We start from the raw sequence: 26,544 nt of genomic DNA, 5'->3' as shown, positions 1-26,544 counted from the left end.
TGGGTCGGGACCCCATTTGGGGTTGAACAACCATTTCAGGGGGTTGCCAAAAATGCCTCTCTGGCTCTCTGCCTAACTAATTTTGCTCTGACTAATGAAGTTGTTTGGATGAGCAATGAAATATCTTAAATTAACAAAGTTTGGCCCAGTTGCCATGATCTAACCTTTAGACACAATACAGCTTCACTGACTACATTTAGGGGAGTGTCATATTTTAAGACTTTTGTGAAATTGTGAAAGTATTTGGATAGCACAGATCTAATTCTTTTTATGCAAATATACACACCCACAGACACATATTGAAGTTTTTAAAATGTACTAGATGCAGACAATTGTTTTAGTTGAAAAATATTTGTTAAAATGTATTATCATGTAATTTTGATGTTTGCTACTGTTTATTTTTCTGTTCCTTGATAATTGCCATTTATTTATTCATTTACTTTTATATTTGTATATTGCCCAATACTCAACAATTTTTAGTGGTCCTTAGATCTTCATTGGAGACAACACCAAATCCCCTTTGCACATCAAAACACATCAATAATAAATAAAATGAAAACAATGATTAATTGTTAACAAACCATACACACACACACAGGCATACATACAGCAAAGCATGATAAGCAATTTGAGGTCAGGCAATTTTAGTGACATTCCTACAGTTTACCTGTTACGATACATCTTGGAGGAGGTGACCATCCCCTCTTTGTGCAAGTGACTGTTGACTGCTGGTTTGCAGGAGAATATCCCTTATTACAAGTAAATGTAATGTTGTTACCTTCTATGTACAATTTCCAGTAATTATAAATGAAGCCACCATAAGAAATATATAGAGAAGGATCACATGATTCTGAAAGCAAAAAAGAGCAACTTGGTTTTATCTTTTATGTTTCTTGGAGGCAATTCATGCGATGTATGATATCTAATTCACAGAGACGATAAAGAACTGCAGTATAAGGCATGGTAAGCTGCACAGGAATTTACGCACAGAAAAAATGTTCAATTGTTCAAGCTGATATGTTGACTAAGCCTTTAAATGCAGACAAGCATCAATATAAAGGTATTTGGGTTAACAGCTGTTTAACTTTAAATGGGTGGAATGCCAAGGTACTGATTTAATAGCTAACCAGCTTATGTAATGCTATAACAAAATGTAATGATGTAATGTAATTTAAGAGGTAAGATGTAATGATGGGAATGACTCAGCAGGGTCTGTGTCCCTTAAGAGCCTATGTATAAAGGGAAGGCTTTACTAGTGTGTCTTTCTATCTCTTCCGTTTCCTGCTGTAATTGTGGTTTGCTGGATCCTGCTGTATTAGCATGTGTATGTATATTGTTCCTGGTGTATGATATTGTAGATAGTGTAAGATAAACTACCATTTGATACAAACCACTATTTATTGTATCCCGGGTTATTTTGCACAATAAGACTGTGTGTGCTCTGACATATTTCACATAGATTACAAGATATGAAGAGAGGAGGAAACTGATGAGGAAGAATCCTAGTTTTCTGTTTATATTTTATAAAAGACTCAGCTTTTATTTCTCTCATTTAAAGTTTCAGTACACCTTCTGTTGCAAACTGTAGGCTTCAGAACAACCCTTGAGAAAGACAGCAGTGGAAGCAGGCAGAAGAACCAAACAGGCTGAAATCTCTATAGGATGCTACTTCTTCAAAGGTAAACAAGGTCAGGATAGCATCTGGCCTGTTTTGCTTATACTTGGCAATATCTACTGCAAAGGGGAAAGAATTACTCACTGAAACACTTTGGTTCTGGGACATAGCGGGAATCAATGCATGTAGCTGTTTGCCATCTATTCTGTTTGTTTGCAGGCAGAAAACCAGGAGAGCAAAGAAACTGAATTGTTTGTTGATGCCGTATTGGAAATGGTTTGTACTGTTCCAAATAATCTGTCATTCTTCCATTTTCTATGCGGATATAGTCACAGACCTTTTCTGCAGAAAAAGGATAGAAAAAAATAAACTAAGGCACCCCAAAATTCAGAATATTCTGTTAGTTCATTTGCTTTGCTTTAGTCTGAGCTACCATCAGAGATGAACCTGTTATTAAATGTTGTTGTTCTAGTGCAGTAGCAGAATCTGACTCGGATTTCTGCCCTGGATCTGAAGAGAGAACAGAGTGACAATGAGTGAAGGAGGAATAAAAGGCCCTTATTTCTTCTGCTTACAGTCAGTGAGGGCTGTGAGGAGAATGGAGTGGTGTTGATTTGACATCTTCAATCTTATACTGTAAAATGGGAGTGAACTTCTTTCTACCTTTCTGTTTTATCACTGCACAGTGACTTATTCAAGCATTATCATTCTTCCTGTTATTGTCATTATACTTTCATCCTGCCTTTTCACAAATGAGTCAAGGCAGCAAACATAGCTAATACTTCTAGCTTTGATTTTTCCCCACCACAACCACCTTGTGAGGTGAATGGTGCTGAGAGAATGGCTGGCCCCAAATCATCCAGTGCTTTTCCTTCCTAAGATGGGACTACAATGTACAGACTCCTGGTTTCAAGGCCGGCACCTTCAAGATTACACCTAACTGGCTCTAGAGTATAGATTTAGTGAACAGTATTAAGTGAGAGATAAGAAAGAAGTAGGTTTGTAAAGCTTTTTGAATAATACAAGCCTTTTTAGAAATACAGGTAACATTGTTGGAGATCTGCAACATTTTCAAAAAAGCTCACTCACAATGTGCAGGACTTTTTGTGCTTTCCTGCATAAATTGATTCTACTCAGTATTCTTGGACATAGCATTGCTAAGTAAAGGCTTAGATTTCTAAAATTAAGCTTCTAAGCTTCTCCTTCCTCCAGCTGTTACCCATCGTTAGCTGTTTTCTTGCAATCTCCTGTATTCTAGTATAAAAGTGCATCTCTTTGTTTTTGAAATCATTTGCCAAGGCCATCTACTAGTGATTAATAGTGTCAGGGAGGGACAAGGTTCAGGCTCACAAGCAAGAACTTTAACAATTACATGTGCATAATTAGAGGCAGGGGTTTTTTTTTTTTTGGTTATAAAACACCCAGAACAGAGGTCTGGCACCTTTTTTGGATGGAACCTTGTAGGGTAGGCATGGCGGGTTGCATGACATGTGTGAGTTCCGGCACCTGTGGGGTTTTTTTTACAAAAAAAGCACTGGTATGAATCATTGCAGTAGAACAGTATATAAACAGCAAAACCCTTCCTAGGAATGAAGTTCAGCTGATGCAAACAGGTATTGCTTTTGATGAAACCTGAGTAAGTGTGCTTTTCATCTCTTCCAGAGGGATTTGATTTTTTTATTTTATTTTTTTTTATTAAAATTTTTTGCAATTTTACAATAAAATCCCTCTCCCACTCTCTCCCTACCCTCCCAGAAACCCTCCCCCCCCCGTCTTCCCAGAGCTGAATACACGGTTAACTAGAACTAAAAATACAAAACATTTAAGCTTAAATAAACCTCAAACAAATATTACATTAAAAAAAAACAAATTTTTAAATACTTTAAATCCAATATATATATATAATAAAAAATACTTATTATCTTAAACTTTAAACATAAATTATTCAAAAGCTAAAGAATATCTTTTAATATCATACTTATACTATATAAAGTTTATCCATCTTTTCCACACCAAGAGATATTTCTCTTGCGATTGATCTTTCAAATAAGCCGAAATTTTTGCCATTTCAGATAAGTAAGAAACTTTAAAAAACCATTCCTCCAAAGTAGGCAAAAATTCCTTCTTCCAGTATTGTCCTATCAACAACCTTGCCGCTGTGATTAGATTTAACATTAAAATAATTTCTTTATCATCATCTTTACCATATCTAACAAAAACAATTGTGGAGTGAATTTTATCCTTCTATTAAATTTTTTTTGAATATTTTACCATATCTTAATCCAAAAAGCTTTTATGCTTTTACATGACCACCAAATATGATAATACGTTGCATCCAGACAACCACATCTCCAACATTTAGGTTGCAAATTTGCCAAATTTGCCAAATTTACATACAAGATATCTTTTGTGGATCAAGGTGCCATCTATAAAACATTTTATAAAAATTTTCCCGTAAATTTTGAGCTTGCGTGAATTTAACATTCCTCACCCAAATTATCTCCTATGTTTCTAATAAAATCAGCTCATCAAAATTTTGAGCCCATTTAACCATGAAATCTTTAACTAATTCTGTTTCTGAATCCAATTCCATTAATACACCATAAATTCTTTTTATGTGAGTTCGGCTTTGATCTTTAATTTGTTTCAACAAGTTCTCATCCTCTCTAATCAAACCCACTTTATAATCTATCTTCCACCTTTCCAATAATTGTCTATACTGAAACCACGAATAAATAATATTTTTTGTGCTAATTCATCTATATGTTTTAATTGCCAATTCTTCCCCAATTAAGTAATTGTTTATAAGAAATACTATCCATCTTCACTCCTTTCCTTATTCCTTCTATTGCATGCCCTGGAATAGCCCATAATGGAATTCTTAAGTCTGTTCTGTAATATTTCTTCTAAACTCGAAGTAAAGAAATTCTTAGAATATGAGACTTAAAAGCCCTACCCACCTTCTTATTATAAATTAAATAGGCATGCCATCCATATAATAAATCCCACCCCTCCAAAAGGAGTATATCTACATTTGTTAAATTAATCCAATCACTAATCAATGTTAAAACCACGGCATCATAATACAATTTCAAATTTGGTACCTTGAGTCCACCTCTCTCTCGTACATCTTGTATAATTTTAAATTTTACTCTTGTTTTTTTCCCTGCCCAAATAAATTTATTAATACCTTTCTGCCATTCATCTAAATTTACCTCTTTCTTCAGAATAAGTATCATTTGAAATAAAAAAAGAAACTTTGACAAAACATTCATTTTGACCGCTGCTATTCTCCCCAACAAAGATAATTGCAACTTTTTCCAATCGTCTAAATCCTTTTGTACTTTAAGCCACAACCTCTCATAATTATTTTTATACAGTTTTGCATTAGAAGCAGATAAAAATACCCCCAAATATTTTACCTTATTAACAACTTCAAAGCCTGTCAATCTAACTAAAGTCTCCTTATCCAAATTAGTCATATTTTTGGCAATATTTTAGTCTTATTATTATTAACTTTAAAACCAGAGACTTCTGTATTGAGTCATAACAATTTCATCTTGTGAAATTTCCATCTTTTTTTCCATTCCTTCAAATTTTTCCTCCAATAAATCCACTTTATCTCCTACTTCTTCAACATGAGAGTCCAACTTTTCAACAATAGAAGCAAGTCCTTTAAGGGCCAGAACTATATCTTGCCTCAGAATATTATTATTCTCTACTAAGATCTCCTTCACTTCTCCTCTAATTTGAGATATAACATTTCCCATAACATCTTGCAAATCTTTTACCGTAAGTGGTTGTATAGGAGGAGAAGGTGGTGGTGATCTGGATTTAGGTTGTTGCGCTGGTAGTATTGCCAGAGAAGAAGCCACCTTAGGTACTGTGGAAATTACTTGAGGCTTTGAAGCCATTCCACCACCAGATGGATCCGTAGCTGGCTGACCGGCTGTACTCAGCGAGTGGTCCTCAATGGAACTGCATCTATATGGAGGGAAGTGTGTAGTGGGGTGCCCCAGGGCTCTGTTCTGGGCCCAGTACTCTTCAACATCTTCATCAACGATTTGGATGAAGGGATAGATGGGGAACTCATCAAATTTGCAGATGACACCAAGCTGGCAGGAATAGCCAACACTCCAGAAGACAGGCTTCAGATACAGAAGGATCTGGACAGACTTGAACACTGGGCACTAACTAACAAAATGAAATTCAATGGTGAAAAAAGCAAGGTTCTACATTTAGGCAAGAAAAACCAAATGCACAAGTACAGCATAGGTGGCACCATGCTCAATAGTAGTAACTGTGAGAGGGACCTCGGAGTCCTAGTAGACAATCACTTAAATATGAGCCAGCAGTGTGCTGCAGCTGCCAAAAAGGCCAACACAGTGCTAGGCTGCATTAACAGAGGGATAGAATCAAGATCACGTGAAGTATTAATACCACTCTTCAATGCCTTGGTAAGGCCACACTTGGAATACTGCATCCAGTTTTGGTCACCACGATGTAAAAAAGATGTTGAGACTCTAGAAAGAGTACAGAGAAGAGCAACAAAGATGATTAGGGGACTGGAGGCTAAAACATATAAGGAACGGTTGCTAGAATTGGGTATGTCTAGTTTAACGAAGAGAAGGACAAGGGGGGACATGATAGCAGTATTCCAATATCTCAGGGGCTGCCATAAAGAAGAGGGAATTAAGCTATTTTCCAAAGCACCTGAAGGCAGGACAAGAAGCAACGGGTGGAAACTAATCAAGGAGAGAAGCAACCTAGAACTAAGGAGAAACTTCCTGACAGTGAGAACAATTAATCAGTGGAACAGCCTGCCTCCAGAAGCAGTAAATGCTCCAACACTGGAAGTTTTTAAGAAGAGACTGGACAGCCATTTGTCCGAAATGGTTTAGGGTTTCCTGCCCGAGCAGGGGGTTGGACTAGATGACCTCCAAGGTCCCTTCCAACTTTACTACTATTACTACCTATTACTATTTTCCTTCTTTCCTCCTTCTTAAAAAAAAGGAAAAAAAAAGTACAAAGAAATCCCAAGAGAAAATAAAAAACAGAGGGATTTGATTTTTGATATACTGTATTCAATGCTTCATCCCTGTTTAACTTAAATTGTAACAAAGCCAACATGCACAGACATCTTTTGATTGGCCTGCCAAATCCTACAATATTAAATGATCATGGATTCTGATAATATTCATCACCAAGTACAAGGTTTGCATTGGTAATAAGCTGAGGACTAACTTATATTGCCTTGCTCCTAAAAGAAAATGCTTTCCTCAGCTAATATTTTAAGAAATGACTCTTTCTCGTTAAAAAACCCGATACTTTATCTCATCAGGAAAATTTGTGCATCCCTTTCCTTAAGTCTTTTTTCCTTCGCCCTCTTGAAAACCAGTGCTTTTTTTCTATAAAAAAAAGGTGCCGGAACTTACACACTCATACAACCAGCTTTGCCTACCCTACAAGGTTCCATCCAAAAAAGGTGCTGGAACTCCGTTCTGGGCATTCTATGAGAAAAAAAGCCCTGTTGAAAACTATTCATTTATTCCTGCAGCCACTTGTGTTCAATCTTTTTTTGGTGTTCAATCCTTCTGCCCTGTCATTTCAGTAATATTCCTTCTGTTAAGTATTCATTCCTCACACACCTCAACAGCCCAAAATACAGTTCACCATGGAAACAGAAGCTAATAACCAACTTCCCTTCCTGGATGTCTTAGTCTACAAGAAATCCAATGGCTCCCTAGGACACAGCATCTACCAGAAGAAAACACACACAAACTGCTATCTGCATGCTCTCTCACACCACCACGACCACAAACGCGAAGCCAAACAATAGCTATGCAGCTCACCATCTCACATCCCTGTGCAACTCAAACAAAGCCCCCATCAAACAGAACACTCCCCCAACCAATCAGAGCACAGCCAACCCCCCATCCAATCAGAGCACAGTCAACCCCCAATCCAATCAGAACACACCTCCATCCAATCAGAACACAGCCAAGCTCTCATCCAATTAGTCCATACCCCCACTGGCAGTTAAAAGGAAGAAACAGCTATGATCACACATTGCTCCTAGAAGCACGAAGCTGAAAACACCAGCCTGAAGATGATGAATGAGACTTCGTCGAAATGTCACCAAGACACTTCCAATTTTACACGGGAGAAAACCCAAATAACCAAAGACCTACATACAAACACCCACGAAAACCTCAGAATATATGTGTGTGTGTGTGTATGTGTATGTGTGTGTTTAGGTCTTTGGTTATTCGGGTTTTCTCCCGTGTAAAATTGGAAGTGTCGCGGCTCCCAGTGTTTTCTTTTCTGTGGGAAATGGGTCCAAGTAGCTGTTTGAGTATTTCAGGTTGCTGACCCCTGGCCTAGACAGAGATAGAAAGCCAAGCTCTTTGGGTTTTTTTTTCCTGCAGGATTGATTACAATTATAAACTACTTTGAAGTCAACAAATTTGATTTTTGACTATTCTCCTTTGGAAATGTTCTATGAACTACTAACCTGGAATGGAAAAACCTGCAACTATTGATGTTGGGAAGAATAGCGACTGTGAAAATGAATATCTTACCAAAGCTACACTTTTTATTCCAAACAATACCTATAAAATTAGAGAATTTTTTTTACGAGTTAAATGCACTGATTTTAAAGTTTATTTGGCAAGGCAAAAAGCCAGAATAAGACTGAAATTGTTACAATAAGTGAAAAAAAATGGAGGATTCGGGCTACCAGATTCAGCTATCAAGCAGCTGCATTAACTTGGTTAAAAGAATGGGTAACTCTTAAACATAAAAGATTATTATATTTAGAAGGACTTTTCTATGGTACGGAAAGAATAAAATCCATAAGTACTTTCAAAATCATTATATAAGAAATGCTTTGTTTTGATATGGGAAAAGATAAAAGTGAAAATCTATAAGAAAATACCAGGATGGATCTCAACAATGGAAGCGTTTGTGCACTCAAATTTAATCAAATATGAGAAATTTGTGACACATAGAGACATTTTAAATTCTGAAGGGAAACTACAATATAAACATGAATTGGAAAAACAGGGCATTGAGTACCATGGTGGCCACACACTTGCTTTTTTTTTGAATTTTTTTTTTCATTTTTCAATACATTTGATACATTCAATACATTATAAAAAATACCTTTGAAATAAATTCATACATATAACCTGAGGTGTCACTCGTCCATCTCTCCCCCTGACTGTATCGCCCTCTCCACCTTCCTTCGTTCCTTCCCTCCTCCCTCTCTCCTCTCTTCACCTCTCTCCCCTCATCTCTTCCTTTCATCCTATTTCTTCCATCCCTTCCTCCTCCCCTCTCATCCCTCTTTGGATACAGTTCAGGGGAAATACCTGAGCAGCACCTCCCTCTAAATTACTCTACCTATTTTATACATTAATATTTCTGTTTATCTAACCTACTTAATCCCACCCTCTACCTCCCCCCACTTCCCAGAGCAGAATACAGGGTTATTGTAAACAAAACAAACACAATCTATAACTTTTAAAACAAAAAATTTATACAATAAACAAATTCATACTTAACCCTTAACTCCTTCTAAACTTTAACATCATAATAATGTAAACAAATCTATTATAAATCATTTATTATAGAATTCTATAAATAATTATTATTTCTTTCAAGAAAAATTTTTAATCATAAAATAAATGGAACTTTAAAGTTCCATATTTATTCTGAATATAATCTATCCATCTTCTCCATACCCTAATATATTTTTCTTGTGTATGATCCTTTAAATAAGCAGAAATCTTTGCCATTTCTGCTAAATTAGAAACCTTGAATATCCATTCTTCTAAAGTAGGCAATGAATCCTTCTTCCAGTATAAACATACAAGTAACCTTCCTGCGGTTATTAAATTCAACATTAAAATAGTTTCATTAACATCTAAATCTATAAAAATACCCAACAAAAATAATTGAGGAGTAAACTTTATCTTCTTTTTAAAAATCTTTTGAATGTTCCACCAAATCATTATCCAAAAAGCTTTAACATTCTTACAGGTCCACCAAACATGAAAATAAGTTGCATCAGTACTACCACACCTCCAACATTTGGGCTGTAAGTTAGGATACATACAAGACAGTTTTTTAGGATCCAAATGCCACCTATAAAACATTTTGTAAGAATTTTCCCTCAAATTTTGGGCCTGTGTAAATTTAACATTTCTAATCCAAATAGTCTCCCATAGATCCAATAAAATCAGTTCCTGGATATTCTGGGCCCATTTAATCATACAATCTTTTACTAATTCTGTTTCCGAGTCCAGTTTAAATTCTTTTAATATGAGCATGATTCTGATCTTTAATCTGAATTACCAAATTTTCATCTCCCAATGTTATTCCAACTTTCTTATCTACAGACCACCTATCCACAATTTGTATATATTGAAACAATGACTGTAAGATATTTTCTTGTCTTAGTACATCTAAAGATTTTAACTGCCAATCAGTACCTGACCAAATTAATAATTCCTTATACGAAATTTTATCAAAATTCCTCCCATTAGAAACTCCCTCAATTACATGTCCAGGAATCCCCCAAATAGGTATATAATTTAATCTATAATAATACTTCTTCCAAACTCGAAGAAAAGCATTTCTTAAAATATGTGATTTAAAAGCCTGATCTACTTTCTTATTAAAAATCAAATATGCATGCCAACCATACAATAAATCCCATCCTTCAAGAAAAAGGATATTTTTATTTGTTAAATTAAGCCAATCGCTTATCAGAGTTAAGGTGGCTGCATCATAATATAATTTCAAATTAGGTGCTTTAAGCCCACCTCTTTCTCGGGTATCTTGCAAAATCTTAAACTTTACCCTTGTTTTTTTCCCAGCCCAAATAAATGTATTGATACCCTTTTGCCACTCATCCAGGTTTGCGTCTTTTTTAAAAATAGGTAATATTTGAAACAAAAAAAGAAACTTTGGTAGAACATTCATTTTTACCGCTGATATTCTCCCCAACAACAACAATTGCAACTTTTTCCAGTCATTTAAATCCTTTTGTACTTTTGCCCATAATAATTCATAATTATTCTTATATAATTTCCCATTAGAAGCTGTTATATATACTCCCAAATATTTAACCTTTTTCACCATCTGAAAACCTGTAAGTTTAACTAAAATTTCATTTTCCTTATTAGACATATTTTTAGATAGCATTTTAGTTTTATTATTATTTATTTTAAAACCAGAAACTTTCCCAAACTGGGATATGAGTTCCAACAAATGACCAGCTACTTGAGTCGGTTGTACTAAAGTAAAAACCAAATCATCTGCAAAAGCTCTCAATTTATACTCATTCCTGTTTACTTTTATCCCCTTAATTACCGTTGACTCTCTAATCTGAATTAACAAAATCTCCATTGTTAAAACAAATAAGAATGGGGATAATTGACATCCTTGTCTTGTTCCCTTTTCAATATTAAAAGTCTCTGTCAATCCCCCATTAATAATAATTTGAGCAGACTGTTGCTAATATATAGCCTTGATAGCATGTAAAAACTTATCTCTAAAATTCATTTTCTCTATCAGTGAAAATAGAAATTTCCAATCTAATTGGTCAAAAGCTTTCTCAGCATCTAAAAATATAAAGGCCACAGGAATCTGATTATTCTTATCCAAATACTCTATTAAATTAAGAATTTGTCTTACATTATATTTCATACATCTTCCTGTTATAAATCCTGATTGGTCACAATGAATCAAATCCTTCATTACCTGCATTAATCTATTTGCCAAAATTTTTGAAAAAATCTTATAATCTACATTTAAAAGAGATATAGGTCTATAATTCTTAGGCTCAGTAACATCTTGATCTTCCTTTGGGATCAATGATATAAACGCCCTTCTCCAAGAAGGGGGAACTTGAGCTCCCAACAAAATACTATTAAAAAGCTCCTTTAATGGCTCCATCATCTCCTCACATAAAATTTTATAATACATTGTCGTCAATCCATCTGTTCCAGGAGACTTTCCCACCTTTAATTGCTTGATAGCTAAACCAATTTCCTCTGAAGTAATTGAACAATTCACCACATTTTGTTGTTCATTAGAAAGTTTAGGAAAATGCACTGATTGTAAATACTTTTCTACTTCTGCAACTTGTATATTATCACTAGCATATAATTTTGTATAAAAATCTAAAAAACTCTTTTTAATCAAATTATATTGAAAAACCTCAGTGCCTTTATATTTTACTTTCTCTATAATTCTTGCTTTCTGTTTCTTGCATAATTGATAAGCTAACCACCTCCCAGGCTTATTTGCATTAGAAAAAGTATTATGTTTGATATAACGCAAATTTGTCGCAACCTGGTCTGCCATCAACATATTAAATTGTGCCCTAAGCATATTTATAGCAGCCTTTAACCTATTATCCATTGGATTCAAAACATAAGCCTCTTCTTTTAATTTAATCTCTTCTTCTAATTCTTTACATTTTTGTATCAATTTGCCCCTAAGAGCATTATTTATATGAATCAAAATTCCCCTCATGTAAGCTTTACTGGCATCCCACACCATAGGCATTGAAGTTCCCTTGTTCATATTTAAAACAAAAAATTCCTTCAAATGTTCTTTACATTTTTGTACAAACTCCTCCCGAGTAAACAAATTCTCATTCAATATCCAGGATCTTCTATTCCCATCTTCCACAAATAGCTCCAACCACACAGGGCTATGATCTGACAATGTCCTAGGAAAAATCTTGACTTTCTTAACCCTAGAAAAAAGATCATTGGTAATTAAAATAAAGTCAATCCTTGAAAATGATTGATGTCTATCCGAGTAGAAAGTATAATCTCTGTCATTTATATTCCTTTCACGCCAAACATCAATGAGTTCCAGCTCATCTTTCATATCAAAAAAAGCTTTAGGTAATTTAGATTGAGTTAAAGTTTTAAAAGTACCCTTTTTGTCCTTTCTTGAATCCAAAACTCCATTCCAATCTCCCATCATAATTACAGATTTATAATCCAACTGGGTTATTTTTCCATGCAAAAACTTATAAAATTGCTTCTGCTGTTGATTAGGGGCATATAGTCCAATGATAAGAAATCTCTTGCCTCGTAATAGTAGATCTATAAAGACATATCTTCCTTGAGGATCAGATTCTATTAATTCAGCCAATAAATTTTTCTTCACATAAATTACAACACTCCCTTTTTTAACTGGAGCTGGAGCCATAAAATGTGATCCCAAACGGGAATTAATCAAATATTTGGAGTCCTTTAAAGTTATATGAGTTTCTCGCAAACATATTACATCATTGTTATGTTGTTTCAGATAATGAAAAATCTTTTTCCTTTTCTGCGGTGAATTCAAGCCATTAACATTCCATGTCAGGAGCTTTGCCATCCCTGCCGGCCTGAAGCCTCTGAAGCATAGCTTGAAGATCAATTGTTGAAGATCTTTTTGATCTTGCTCCTCCCACAGGCTCTGTAGTAATAGTACCTTCTATTGTTTCATTAGTCTTCTGCTGCTTCTCTCTACATTTATACGCAGCTCTTGTCATCCTTTGTTCTTTTATCTCCAAATTCTATGCAGCAGGTTGATCTTGTACTTCTCTAACAATCAATGAGGTCGCTCCTCCAATTATATGCTCTTCTTCAATTTTACTGGCTTGTGAAGATGAGGAAGAGCCTGCCTTCAAAACAGAGTTGTAAAATTCTTTTGCCTTTGAAACTGTAGTTAATCTATAATGTGTTCCTGCACAATTCATTACTATTCCAGTTGGAATCTCCCATCTGAACTGAATTTGACGACGTTTTAACTCCTCAGACAAAAAAGCAAAATCTTTTCTTCTTCTTAAAATTTTTGGAGGAATCTCTTTTAAAATTATAACATATTGGGCTGCAATTTGGAACCTCTGTTTATAAAAAGCTTGTATAATTTCATTATGTATAGATCTTCTTGAAAAGTAAATAACCACATCTCTAGGTACATTTCTTTGTCTGGCAACCCATGAATTAACTCTGAAGATTTTTTCTATCTCATTCTGAATTTCCTCCAGGCTCCATCCCAGATTAAGAGCCATATCTTTAATAACTAACTCCTTTAAATCTTCTTGCTGATTTTCTTTCATCCCTCTGATACGCGTGCAAATTCCATATCTCTTTACTGTTTAATAATTAATTCATCCTGTGTCATATCTATCTTGTTCTCAACTTCTTCAACTCTACTTTCCAATCTTGCTGCGTTTTCAGTCACCTCCTCCATTTTATCATCAATTCTCTTAATATAGCTAAACCTTGAAATGCAAACATTATGTCCTCTCTCATTTCTTTATTTTTTTCCTCCAATAATTCTGCCATAACAGCCCTCTCTGAAGCCATTTTACAATCCAAAAGATCAGCTACCTCCTCTTTAATATCCAAGGCATTCTTTTTTAAAGCTTCTTGCAAATCTTTAAGTGAAATTGCAGGTGGAGGAGAAGGAGGAGGTGTCTTTGGCTTAGGCTGAGAGACAGTCTGAGTCAATGCAGAGGAAATAGAAGCTTTAGGGACCGAAGAAACCAAACGTTTTGAAACCATCCTTGTAACTTCACAATCTTAGGATTCTTGCCTCTATACATAAACTATAACAATTTCAATAGGCTAAGCCCATTACTCTGATGAAACTTTGTTGCAAAAGTCAGAGAAAGTGAAAGTTTTCAAAGGCACAAAATTCCTCTTTTTTCCCTTTTTTTTCTTTTTTCCCTTCCACGCCCTATTTGTTAAAATACTAATTGGAGAAGATATTAATTCTTGAGTTAAAGTTGAAATTTAAAATCAAAATACTATTTCTCCTGAATCGCTCCATCTGCTTCACAGTTTACTCACAATTCCTCTTGATTTAGCAAAGCGTCTGGCTCTGGAAGCAGCGTCTGGCTCTGTTCTCCCGTTCCGGAGAACAAAGGCGTCCCAGAATGTGGAGTTGTCCCAGACTCTGAAGGAGCTCTCACTCTTCGTCTGTCAAAAAAAATTCTAAGAGACCAGAGGAGTTCGACTTCTATGTGGAGAAAGCTCGCTTTCCTCCCTTCGCCCGGGAGGAAAGTTCTGAGCCACAAAACAGCTGATTGTCACTGTTCTGCAGGCTCTTACACATATCAAGATGGGCGGCTCAGAAAAAAGCCGCCTTCAGCGTGGCACTAACCACCAGAAATTTGGTGGCCACACTTGGAAATGCAAATGAGACACAAAAAAGATGCCAAAACATAGTTTTTATAAGGTTCAAACAGTGTTTGACCAGATACAGGTAATCCCCAGATACAAGCATTCATTTAACAAGATTTCACAAAAATGAGGTTATTCAGAAAGGGTACTTACATTAGAAATTCAAAATTGCAATCAAAAACAAGCCTCTGTAGCCATGTGACTTGGATTCAGTTTTGGCAGCTGCAGTGGCCATTTTAACTCTGTGACTTGCCTGGGCCAGTTTGAGCCTATGAGAAGCTGAAAGTGTTTTTTTGTTGTTTTTTTTTGTACCTGGTCATATGGCCAAACAAGATCTGGCCGGCAGGACCACTTGTTTTTGTTTTCCTGGAGCTGTGTGGAAGATCTGCTGCTTGCTGGGCTTGAGGACTACAGTACTGTAGAGAGCTAGAATTATTTCTGTAAGTATTTAAAAATATTATTTTTTGTTATTCTGTAGTACTGTACTGTATTGTACATATTTAATATTACATGTATTAACAGCAGCAAAAATTACATATGCACAGTATTGGGAAAATGAAGACATATCAAGGGAAAAAGATATGATCAGGAAAATCTTGGATTGTGCAGAAATGGATAGGCTTACTTTAAAAATGAAAGGGAAAGAAGATACAGAATATTTCCAAACATGGGACAATTTTTACAAATGGCTAGAAAAATGGAGCAGAGAGTAGGAATTCAATTTGTATTATTATTACTATTATTATAAGCTGTATTATTATTATTAATGTCAAATATGTGGACCTGGACAATATTGTTGTTTACTAAGCACTAAAGATTTGTAATTATAAATAATATAATATCTATCTATCTCTCTGTATTAAAAACTCATGGAACAGGTGACTGATACTATTGTGGCATGCAATACATGTTCCGTGAATGTGCTTAGGCCAAAGAACACACAAATTATACATACATTAGATGTAAACTGTGTGAATTACTAGAGGAAAAAGTAAGGCACTTAGAGGCAACTTTAGCCAAACTCCAACCTACTCAGGAAAGCTATACACAAACTGAACCAAATAATGAACAAATAACTCCCAGAGGATTTGACCCTACTGATAAACTCTTGGAGGAAGACAAATGGAGGTATGTCACACATAGAAGGAAACACAATAATCAAAGAAAGAAGCAGCAGACATCTAACAAACCCCTACTGCCCAATCTAACCCAACCAGAAACAGCTCCATTAAAACTGAGCAATCAGTTTCTCCCCCTAGATGGAAATATGCAGACCCACAACCTCCCCTCAAAGAAAATATGCAGACATCTAGTAAAGAAAACAACACCAAACATCCCTAAAAGAGTCACATCAAGAAACACACCTGACAGAAACAGAAAAGCACCCCAGACTGCACCTCCCAAAAAAGGAAGGTGAGTGTTGATAATAGGAGATTCTATCCTCAAAGGAACAGAACCAGCCATCTGCAGGCTGGACGGACAAACCAGAGAGATATCTTGTCTCTCTGCAGCAAAAATCAAAGATTTGGCCAAGAACCTAACCAAAATAATTAGGCTCACAGATTACTATCCTTTCCTCCTCCTTCACATTGGGACAAATGACACAACAAAGAACTTGAGTACAATACTGAGAGATTAAAAGCAACTAGGCAATAAAATTAAGGAGCTAGGAGCACAAGTAGTGTTTTCATCAGTACTCCCAATGAAAGGCCAACCCCCATTGAGGAAAAAAAGAATTCTAGAAATAAACCACTGGTTAAAGGGTTGGTGTCGCCAAGAAAACTTTGGTTTCCTCAATCATGGACAGCATTTCCTATGTGAAGGACGCTTGGCAAGGGATGGGCTGCACCTCACTAAAACAAAGAAAAATGTACTCTGGCCCAACTCATCAGGAGGGCTTTAAGCTAAAATTGAGGGGGAAGAGTGACCAATCTTTAGAATCTCTAGAACCAAAAACATTCATAAATCACAAGAAAACAAATCAAATAATGAGGTAGGAAGTGATGAGAAAAAAGAAGAATTCCAACAACAATCAGGAGATGTAGGAAACATACCCACAGACAGGCCAGTGGTAGGATTCAGCCATTTTGCACCACTTCAGCAGAACCGGTAGCTAATTTTTTGTTACCCAGGCCCAGAATGGACTTCTGGAAGTGGCATCCACACAGAGAACTGGTTGTTCACATATTTGAATCTGGGATAGGCATAAAGGTCTTTAATGCTTATATACAAATGCTCAAAGCTTGGGGAGCAAACAGAGTGAACTAAAAGCAATAGTACATGAGGCCAGGTATGACATAGTTGGTATTACAGAAACCTGGTGGGATGAAAGCCATGACTGGAGTGTACTGATTGATGAATAGAAATTGTTCAAAAGAAATAGATCTACAAAAAGAAGAGGTGGAGTTGCATTATATGTAAGAGAACACTATATATCTACAGAAATGCATGTGATCAAAGATAAAATCCATCCAGAATGTATATGGATCAATATAAAAGGGAAAAAAGTGACATTGCCACCCAACCAATAAAGAAATAGATGGACTCTTTGCCAACCAGTTAACAAACTTATATAGGAAGCATACTACAGTAGTAATGAGAGATTTCAACTATCCAGATATCAACTGGGAGATACTCAGCAGTAAGTAGGAGATCAAACAGATTCTTAACCAACATAGCTGACAACTTTATCATCCCAAAGGTAGAGGAGGGAACTAGAAGTAAAGCTAAACTGGACCTAATCCTTACTAATCAAGAAGAAGTGATAGAGGCGAACTTCCGGTGGTGAGCGACGATGATGGCGGCTACATTGTAGCCGTCCTCCTGGGACGGCGTTAGATCTGCGGAGCACAGCGGACATCAGCTGGCCCGCGGCTCGAAATCCCCTTCCCGGGCGAAGGGAAGGGATAGAGCACTACACGAATAGAGGTAGAACCTCTTAACCCCCCCTGGAGTTTTTTTGGGGGGCGGAAGAAAGAGCGTTCCCTCGGAGTTCGTGTTCTCTCCGCCTCCCAGCTGTTTTTGTTTCCTCGGAAACAAAGTGAAACGCCGCTACCATCTCCGCGCTTAAAGTGTTCTGGTGAGTGACTTTTAAAGTGGACAGAGCTGTTTAAAGGATTTTACTTGTAGTGTTTCATTTTTCTTTTAGTCTATGTTGATTTTTTTTTTTTTTTTTGTCTTTGCTGGTGCGGAGAGTGAAAGTAAGATGGCGATTTGAAAGTGCCTTTGTTTTCTTTCTGTTTTCTTCCGGAAAGAAAGCATTGATTTAAACGGAACGTAATGGACTATATAGTTCTTTTCTTTTAAGCTTTTCCTTTTTTTCTGAAAGTGCTCTAGTGGCTTTGAAGCTTTTTTGCACTCTCCTTTGCTTTTTTTTTTCTTTCAAACTTTGAGGATTTTAGTACTTTTTTTTTAAGAAGGAAGAAAGAGAGAATAAGATTTTTTAAAAATGGCTTCAAAGAGGCAACCAGCTTCTACAGTTTCCAAGGTGGCTTCTTCTCCTGCAATTCTACCAGTACAACAATCTAAAGCCACACAATCAGTACAGCAACCTAAAGTTACACCCCCATCTTCTCCTCCTTTGCCAGTATTATCTGTACAAGACATGAAAGATATAATGGGAAATGCTGTATCCCAAATCAGAGAGGAAATGAAGGACCTTCTTGGACAGAATAAATCTGAAAGTAGAGAGGAAATGAAGGACCTTCTTGAACAGAATAAATCTGAAAGCAGAAAGGAAATGAAGGAGCTCTTAGAGGAGAATAATACTATTTTGAGGCAAGATATAGTAGCAGCTTTATCAGGATTGGCTTCTGTGGTCAAAAAGCTTGATTCCAGAGTGGAAGAGGTTGCAGATAAAGTAGATCTCTTGGAAGATAAATTTGAAGATATGGAAAAAAAGATGGAAATTTCACAAGATGATATTCTTATGTCTCAATACAGGGCAATGGAATATGCCCTGAGAATCAGGGGTTTGAAAGAAGATATGAATCAAGATTTGATAGAGATGGTGGTTAATGATCTTGCTCTTGTTTTGAATAGGGATAAAGATGGATTACGCAGAGAAGTGGAAAAAATTTATAGAGTTAACTCTTGGGTTGCGAAGCAAAAGAATTTACCAAGAGATGTGGTGATTTATTTTGCCAAGAGATCTTTGCGTAATGAAATCATACAAGCCTTTTATAATAAGAGGTTCCAGATTGCTGCCCAAGATGTCATCATTCTAAAGGAAATCCCATCTAAAATTTTAAGAAATAGAAAAGATTTTGCTTTTTTAGCTAATGAACTAAAAACAAGATTGATGCCATTCAGATGGGAGATTCCGATGGGTATTGTTTTGAGCCATGCGGGGACACGCTACAGACTTAATACTGTTACTAAAGCAAAAGAGTTTTATAATTCGGTCCTGGGAGCAGGCTCATCTTCACTCATGATTCAGAAAGTTTTGGATGGCAAAGAGGTGGAACAGCAGTCTGAAGGATTAGATTTGATGGTTGCTGGAAAGTCACAGGTTGAATGGTCTCGACAAACAGAGATCAAAGAGCAAAGAATGACTCGTGCTGCACATAGACGCAAGGAAAAGGAACAACAAAAGAAAGAAGTTAAAGAATCTTCTCAAGAAAGTGTCTCGTTGCCGGTGGGAGGAGCAAGACCCAAGAGCTCTGCAACACATTCTTCAATGGCAGACCTTCAGGTAGTCTTCTCCAGGCTTCTGGTTAAGGGAGATGGTAAAGTTCCTGACCTGGAATGTTAACGGCCTTAACTCCCCTCAGAAGAGAAAGAAAATCTTTCATTATTTAAAGCAACACAACAATGATATTATTTGCTTGCAGGAAACACATATTTTACCTAAAGATCAAAAATACTTAGCCAATTCTCGTTTGGGATCTCATTTTGTATCTTCTGCTCCTGGGAAAAAAGGGGGTGTAGTTATCTATGTTAAACAAAACTTACCAGTCTGGTAGAATCAGATCCTCAAGGAAGATATGTTATGATTGAACTTGGTTTATATGGTAAGAAAATACTTATAGTGGGATTGTACGCACCAAACCAACAACAGGAACAATTTTATAGACTGCTACATCAGAAATTAAGCTCGTTGGACTATAGATCTGTGATATTAGAAGAGATTGGAATGGTGTTTTAGATACACAAAGGGATAAAAAAGGATCTTCTACTTTTTTCAAACAGGCTAAATTACCCAAAGCTTTTTTTGATTTGAAAGAGGACTGGGAGCTGAGAGATGGCGTGAACGTAACCAAGAGGAGATGGCGTGAACGTAACCAAGAGGAGAGAGACTTCACCTTCTTTTCAGATAGACATCAATCCTTCTCAAGAATTGACTTTTTTTTATTACAACTGACTTATATTTCAGGGTAAAGAATGTAAAAAATTTTCCTAGGTCGTTGACGGATCATAGTTCAGTTTGGATGGAGTTGGCTGATGAAAAAGAGGAGAGGAGATCGTGGAGGGTGAATGAGAACTTATTTAAACAAGAAAAGAATGTTCAACAATTAAAGGAGCACTTAAAGGATTACTTTGTTTTAAATATGCATAAGGGAACTTCAATATCAATGGTATGGGATGCAGGTAAAGCTTTTGTGCGTGGGATTTTGATAAAAATGAATAATGTTTATAGACAAAAGCAGATTCAGAAACGTAAGGAACTGGAAGATGAGATTAAATTAAAAGTCTTTGATTTTAAATCCTACAGATGAAAAGGTTAAAGAATCTATAAAGTTGTTAAAAACACAATTTAATATGTTGATGGCGGATCAAACCGCAACTAATTTATTGTTTATGAAACAAAATACATTTTGCAATGCTAATAAACCAGGGAGATGGTTGGCTTATCAATTAAGAAAGAAACAGAGACAGAGAATTATAGATAAAATAAATTATAATGGTAAATTAGTTTATCAGAAGGAGTTGATTAAGAAGTCTTTTTCAGATATTATCAAAAATTATATAAGAGTACTAATGTACAAACTTTAGATATAAATAATTATTTAAGTGAGGCCAACTTCCCTAAATTAACAGAAGATCAGAAACAAGAAATTAATGGTTTAATCACCAATGAGGAAATTGTGACAGTTATTAAGCAATTAAAATTAGGTAAAGCACCGGGTACAGATGGTTTGACATCCATTTATTATAAAACCTTGGCAGAAGAGATGATTCAACCTTTATGTGAGCTTTTTAATAATATACTACAGGGTTCAGAGATTCCTCCGTCATGGCGTAGAGCTTTTATATCATTGATTCCAAAAGAGGATCAAGATCTCACTTTACCGAAGAATTATAGGCCCATATCTCTTTTAAATGTAGATTATAAGATTTTTGCAAAAATTTTAGCTAATAGGCTTATGAGAGTTTTGCATCAGCTTATACATAAGGACCAATTGGGTTTTATAACTGGTAGGTATATGAAGAATAATGTTAGACAAATTATTAATTTATTAGAATATTTAGATAAGAATAACCAAATTTCCGCAGGGCTGATATTTTTAGATGCTGAAAAAGCTTTTGATCAATTGAATTGGCAGTTTATATTAAGATTAATTGAGGAAATGAATTTTGGAGAAAAAATATCCCAAGCTTTTGGTGCTATATATCAAAAACAAACGGCACAACTTATTGTTAATGGAGGTTTGTCAGAGGTTTTTACAATAGAAAAAGGTACAAGACAGGGATGTCCATTATCACTGTTGCTGTTTGTTTTAACTCTGGAAATTTTGTTGATCAAAATTCGAGAGTCGCAGGAAATAAAAGGAATGTTGTTGTTAATTGCGAAGTCGTGTCCGACCCGTCGTGACCCCATGGACAATGTTCCTCCAGGTCTTCCTGTCCTCTACCATCTCCTGGAGTCCATTTAAATTCACACCTACTGCTTCAGTGACTCCATCCAGCCATCTCATTCTCTGTCGTCCCCTTCTTCTATTGCCCTCAATCTTTCCCAACATTAGGCTCTTCTCCAGTGAATCCTTCCTTCTCATTAGGTGGCCAAAGTACTTGAGTTTCAACTTCAGGATCTGGCCTTCTAAAGAGCAGTCGGGGTTGATCTCTTCTAGGACTGACCGGTTTGAACGCCTTGCAGTCCAAGGGACTCGCAGGAGTCTTCTCCAGCACCATAGTTCAAAGGCCTCAATTCTTTGGCGCTCAGCCTTTCTTATGGTCCAACTTTCACAGCCATACATTGCAACTGGGAAAACCATGGCCTGGACTATACGCACTTTTGTTGGCAGGGTGATGTCTCTGCTTTTTAGTATGCTGTCTAGATTTGCCATAGCTTTCCTCCCCAGGAGCAAGCGTCTTTTAATTTCTTGGCTGCAGTCCCCATCTGAGGTGATCTTTGAGCCCAGAAAAATAAAATCTGTCACTACCTCCATTTCTTCCCCATCTATTTGCCAGGAATTGAGAGGGCCGGATGCCATGATTTTGGTTTTCTTAATGTTGAGTTTCAAGCCAACTTTTGCACTCTCCTTCTTCACCCGCATCAAGAGGCTCTTTAGTTCCTCTTCACTTTCTGCCATTAGAGTGGTATCATCTGCATATCTTAGGTTGTTGATATTTCTCCCGGCAATCTTAATTCCAACTTTTGATTCATCTAGCCCTGCCTTGCTCATGATGTGCTCTGCATATAAGTTAAATAGGCAGGGTGAGAGTAGACAGCCTTGCCGGACTCCTTTTCCAATTTTGAACCAATCAGTGGTTCCGTGTTCGGTTCTCACTGTTGCTTCTTGACCCGCATATAGGTTTCTCAGGAGACAAATGAGATGGTCTGGTACTCCCATCTCTTTAAGAACTTGCCACAATTTGTTGTGATCCACACAATCAAAGGCTTTTGCATAGTCAATGAAGCAGAAGTAGATGTTTTTCTGGAACTCCCTAGCTTTCTCCATGATCCAGCGTATGTTGGCAATTTGATCTCTAGTTCCTCTGCCTCTTCGAAATCCTGCCTGTACTTCTGGTAGTTCTCGATCCACATACTGCTGGAGTCTAGCTTGTAGGATTTTAAGCATAACTTTACTAGCATGTGAAATGAGTGCAATGGTGCGATAGTTTGAACATTCTTTGGCATTGCCTTTCTTTGGAATTGGAATGTAAACTGACCTTTTCCAATCCTGTGGCCACTGTTGAGTTTTCCAAATTTGCTGGCAAATTGAGTGTAGCACTTTTACTGCATCGTCTTTTAAGATTTTGAATAGCTCAGCTGGAATACTGTCACCTCCACTAGCTTTGTTGTTGCTCAGATTTTCTAAGGCCCATTTCACTTCACATTCTAGGATGTCTGGTTCGAGGTCAGTGACCATCTCATTGTGGTTATCTGGGATGTTAAGCTCATTCTTGTATAGTTCTTCTGTGTAGTTTTGCCATCTCTTCTTAATCTCTTCTGCCTCTGTTAGGTCTCTGCCATTTTGGTCCTTTATCATGCCCATCTTTGCATGAAACGTTCCCTTCATATCTCCAATTTTCTTGAAGAGATCTCTGGTCCTCCCTATTCTGTTGTTTTCTTCTATTTCTTTGCACTGTTCATTTAAGAAGGCATTCTTATCTCTTCTAGCTACTCTCTGGAATTCTGCATTCAATTGGGTGTATCTTTCTCTTTCTCCTTTGCCTTTTGCTTCCCTTCTTTCCTCAGCTATTTGCAAAGCTTCCTCAGACAGCCATTTTGCTTTCTTGCATTTCTTTTTCTTTGGGATGGTTTTAGTTGCTACCTCTTGTACAATGTTGCGAACTTCCATCCATAGTTCTTCAGGCACTCTGTCTATCAGATCCAATTCCTTAAATCTATTTGTCACCTCTACTGTATATTCATCAGGAATATGATTTAGTTCATACCTGAGTGGCCTAGTGCTTTTCCCTACTTTTTTCAATTTAAGCCTAAATTTTGCAACGAGAAGCTCATGATCTGAGCCACAGTCAGCTCCTGGTCTTGTTTTTACTGACTGTATAGAGCTTCTCCATCTTTGGCTGCAGAGCACATAGTCAATCTGATTTCTATGTTGACCGTCTGGTGATGTCCATGTGTAGAGCTGTCTCTTGGGTTGTTGGAAAAGAGTGTTTGTTATGACCATCGTATTCTCTTGACAAAATTCTATTAGCCTGTGCCCTGCTTCATTTTGTACTCCAAGGCCAAACTTGCCTGTTATTCCGGTTATCTTTTGGCTTCCTACCTTAGCATTCCAATCCCCCATGATGATAAGGACATCATTTTTTGGTGTTAATTCTATAAGGTGCTGTAGGGCTTCATAGAACCGGTCAATTTCATCCTCTTCAGCACCAGTGGTTGGGGCATAGATTTGGACTACTGTGATATTGAATGGTTTGCCTTGGATTCGAATTGAGATCATTCTGTCATTTTGGGGATTGTATCCCAGTATTGCTTTTCCTATTCTTTTATTGACTATGAAGGCTACTCCATTTCTTCTGAGGGATTCTTGCCCACAGTAGTATACCTGATGGTCATCTGAGTTAAATTCACCCATTCCTGTCCATTTTAGTTCGCTGATTCCTAAGATGTCGATGTTCAGTCTTGTCATCTCTTTTTTGACTACGTCTAGCTTGCCTTGATTCATGGATCTTACATTCCAGGTTCCTATGGAGAAAAAATCTTTACAGCATCGGACTTTCCTTTCACCACCAGATATATCCACAGCTGAGCGTCCTTTCGGCTTTGGCCCAGTCGCTTCATTCTTTCTGGCGCTACTAGTACTAGCCCTCTGCTCTTCCCCAGTAGCATATTGGACACCTTCCGACCTGAGGGGCTCATCTTCCAGCGTCATATCTTTTTTCCTTTTAGTACTGTCCATGGGGTTTTCATGGCAAAGATACTGGAGTGGTTTGCCATTTCCTTCTCCAGTGGATCACATTTTGTCAGAACTCTCTGCTATAACCTGTCCGTCTTGGGTGGCCCTGCACGGCATAGCTTATAGCTTCATTGAGTTACGCAAGCCCCTTCGCCATGACAAGGCAGTAATCCATAAAGGGGATAAAAGGAATAGAAGTTTTAAAAAAGGATATAAATTAAGAGCTTTTGCAGATGACTTGGTGATTACTTTGTCTCAACCTACCTATTCTGTAGTAAATTTATTACAACTGATTTACCAATATGGACGGGTTTCGGGTTTTAAAATTAATAATAATAAGACTAGAATATTATCTAAAAACATGACTAATTTGGATAAGCAGATCTTGGTTAATCTGACAGACTTTGAAGTTGTTGATAAGATAAAATATCTGGGGGTTACCCTATCTGTTTCTAATGTAAAATTGTATAAAAACAATTATGAAAGGCTGTGGGTCAGGGTACAAAAAGATTTGAAAAATTGGGAGAAGTTACAGCTATCTCTTATGGGAAGAATTGCAGTGATTAAAATGAATGTCCTGCCAAAATTTCTCTTTTTATTTGAAATGTTACCTATTTTAAAGAATGAGGTTAACTTAAATGAATGGCAGAAAGGTATCAACAAATTTATTTGGGCAGGGAAAAAAACAAGGGTAAAGTTTAAAATTATGCACGACTTCCGTGAGAGAGGTGGACTCAAGGTACCGAATCTGAAATTATATTATGATGCTGTGGCTTTAACACTAATTAGTGATTGGGTTGATTTAACAAATGTAGAAATACTCCATTTGGAGGGTTGGGATTTAATTTTGGATGGCATACCTATCTAATTTTTAATAAAAAAGTGGATCGGGTTTTTAAATCTCATATTATAAGGATTTCTTTACTTCGGGTTTGGAGGAAATATTATAAAAGTGAGTTTAAAATACCATTATGGGCTATACCTTGGCATGCGATAGAGGGGATAAGAAGAGGAGTTAAGATGGATAGTGTTTCTTATGCGCAATTACTCAGGTGGGATGGTAAAAATTGGCAGTTAAAATCTTTGGAAGATTTAGCACATGAAAATATTATATATTCATGGTTTCAGTATAGACAAATAGTTGATAGATGGAAGATAGATCGTAATATGGGTCTGCTCAGAGAAGATGAAAATCTTTTTAAACAAGTAAAAGATCAAAGGTGAACTCACATTATGAGAATTTATGGGGTGCTAGTAGAACTGGACTCAGAATCAAAATTAATTAAAGAATGTATGATTAAATGGGCACAAAATTTTGGTGAAACAGTACTACTAGATACCTGGGAAACCATCTGGGTGAGGAATGTTAAATTTACACAAGCCCAGAACTTAAGGGAGAATTTTTATAAAATGTTTTACAGATGGCACCTTGATCCACAAAAAATGTCTCGTATGTATCCTGACTTACAGCCTAAATGTTGGAGATGTGGTTGTTTGGATGCTACTTATTATCATATTTGGTGGTCGTGTAAAAATATAAAAGTCTTTTGGATTAAGATATGGTGGAATATTCAAAGAATTTTTAGAAAGAGGGTAAAATTTACCCCACAATTGTTTTTGTTAGGTATTGTTACTGATTGTGATGCTAAGGAAGTTATATTGATGTTAAATTTGATTACGGCCGCTAGGCTGTTAGTAGGGCAATATTGGAAGAAGGAATCTTTGCCTACCTTGCAAGAGTGGTTTTTTAAAGTTTCTTATTTGGCGGAAATGGCAAAGATTTCAGCTTTCTTAAAGGAGCAATCGCAAGAGAAATTCTTTGCGGTATGGGAAAAATGGATAAATTTTATACAATATAAATTGGATATAAAAAAATATCATTTAGCTTTTTAATAACTTGTATATAAATTTTAATATT

At 36.4% G+C, this 26,544-nt stretch overlaps 1 protein-coding gene across 1 annotated transcript in view; it reads right to left on the bottom strand.

The window, feature by feature from the left end:
* LOC120301238 (complement factor H-like) overlaps positions 1-26,544 on the bottom strand; it is a 58,703-nt gene that overhangs the window by 6,263 nt on the left and 25,896 nt on the right. The window contains exons 7-8 of the mRNA XM_039328189.1: positions 1,760-1,957; positions 668-850 (exon numbers count right to left, since the gene is read on the bottom strand). Of these exons, the coding sequence (XP_039184123.1) occupies positions 668-850; positions 1,760-1,957 (381 nt within the window). The remainder of the gene's footprint in view (positions 1-667; positions 851-1,759; positions 1,958-26,544) is intronic.

The sequence above is a fragment of the Crotalus tigris genome, unplaced genomic scaffold, assembly GCF_016545835.1.
Source record: "Crotalus tigris isolate CLP2741 ecotype Arizona unplaced genomic scaffold, ASM1654583v1 scf7180000024372.1857965, whole genome shotgun sequence".
NCBI classification, from domain to species: Eukaryota; Metazoa; Chordata; class Lepidosauria; order Squamata; family Viperidae; genus Crotalus; species Crotalus tigris.
This window is presented reverse-complemented; position numbering and strand designations above follow the sequence as displayed.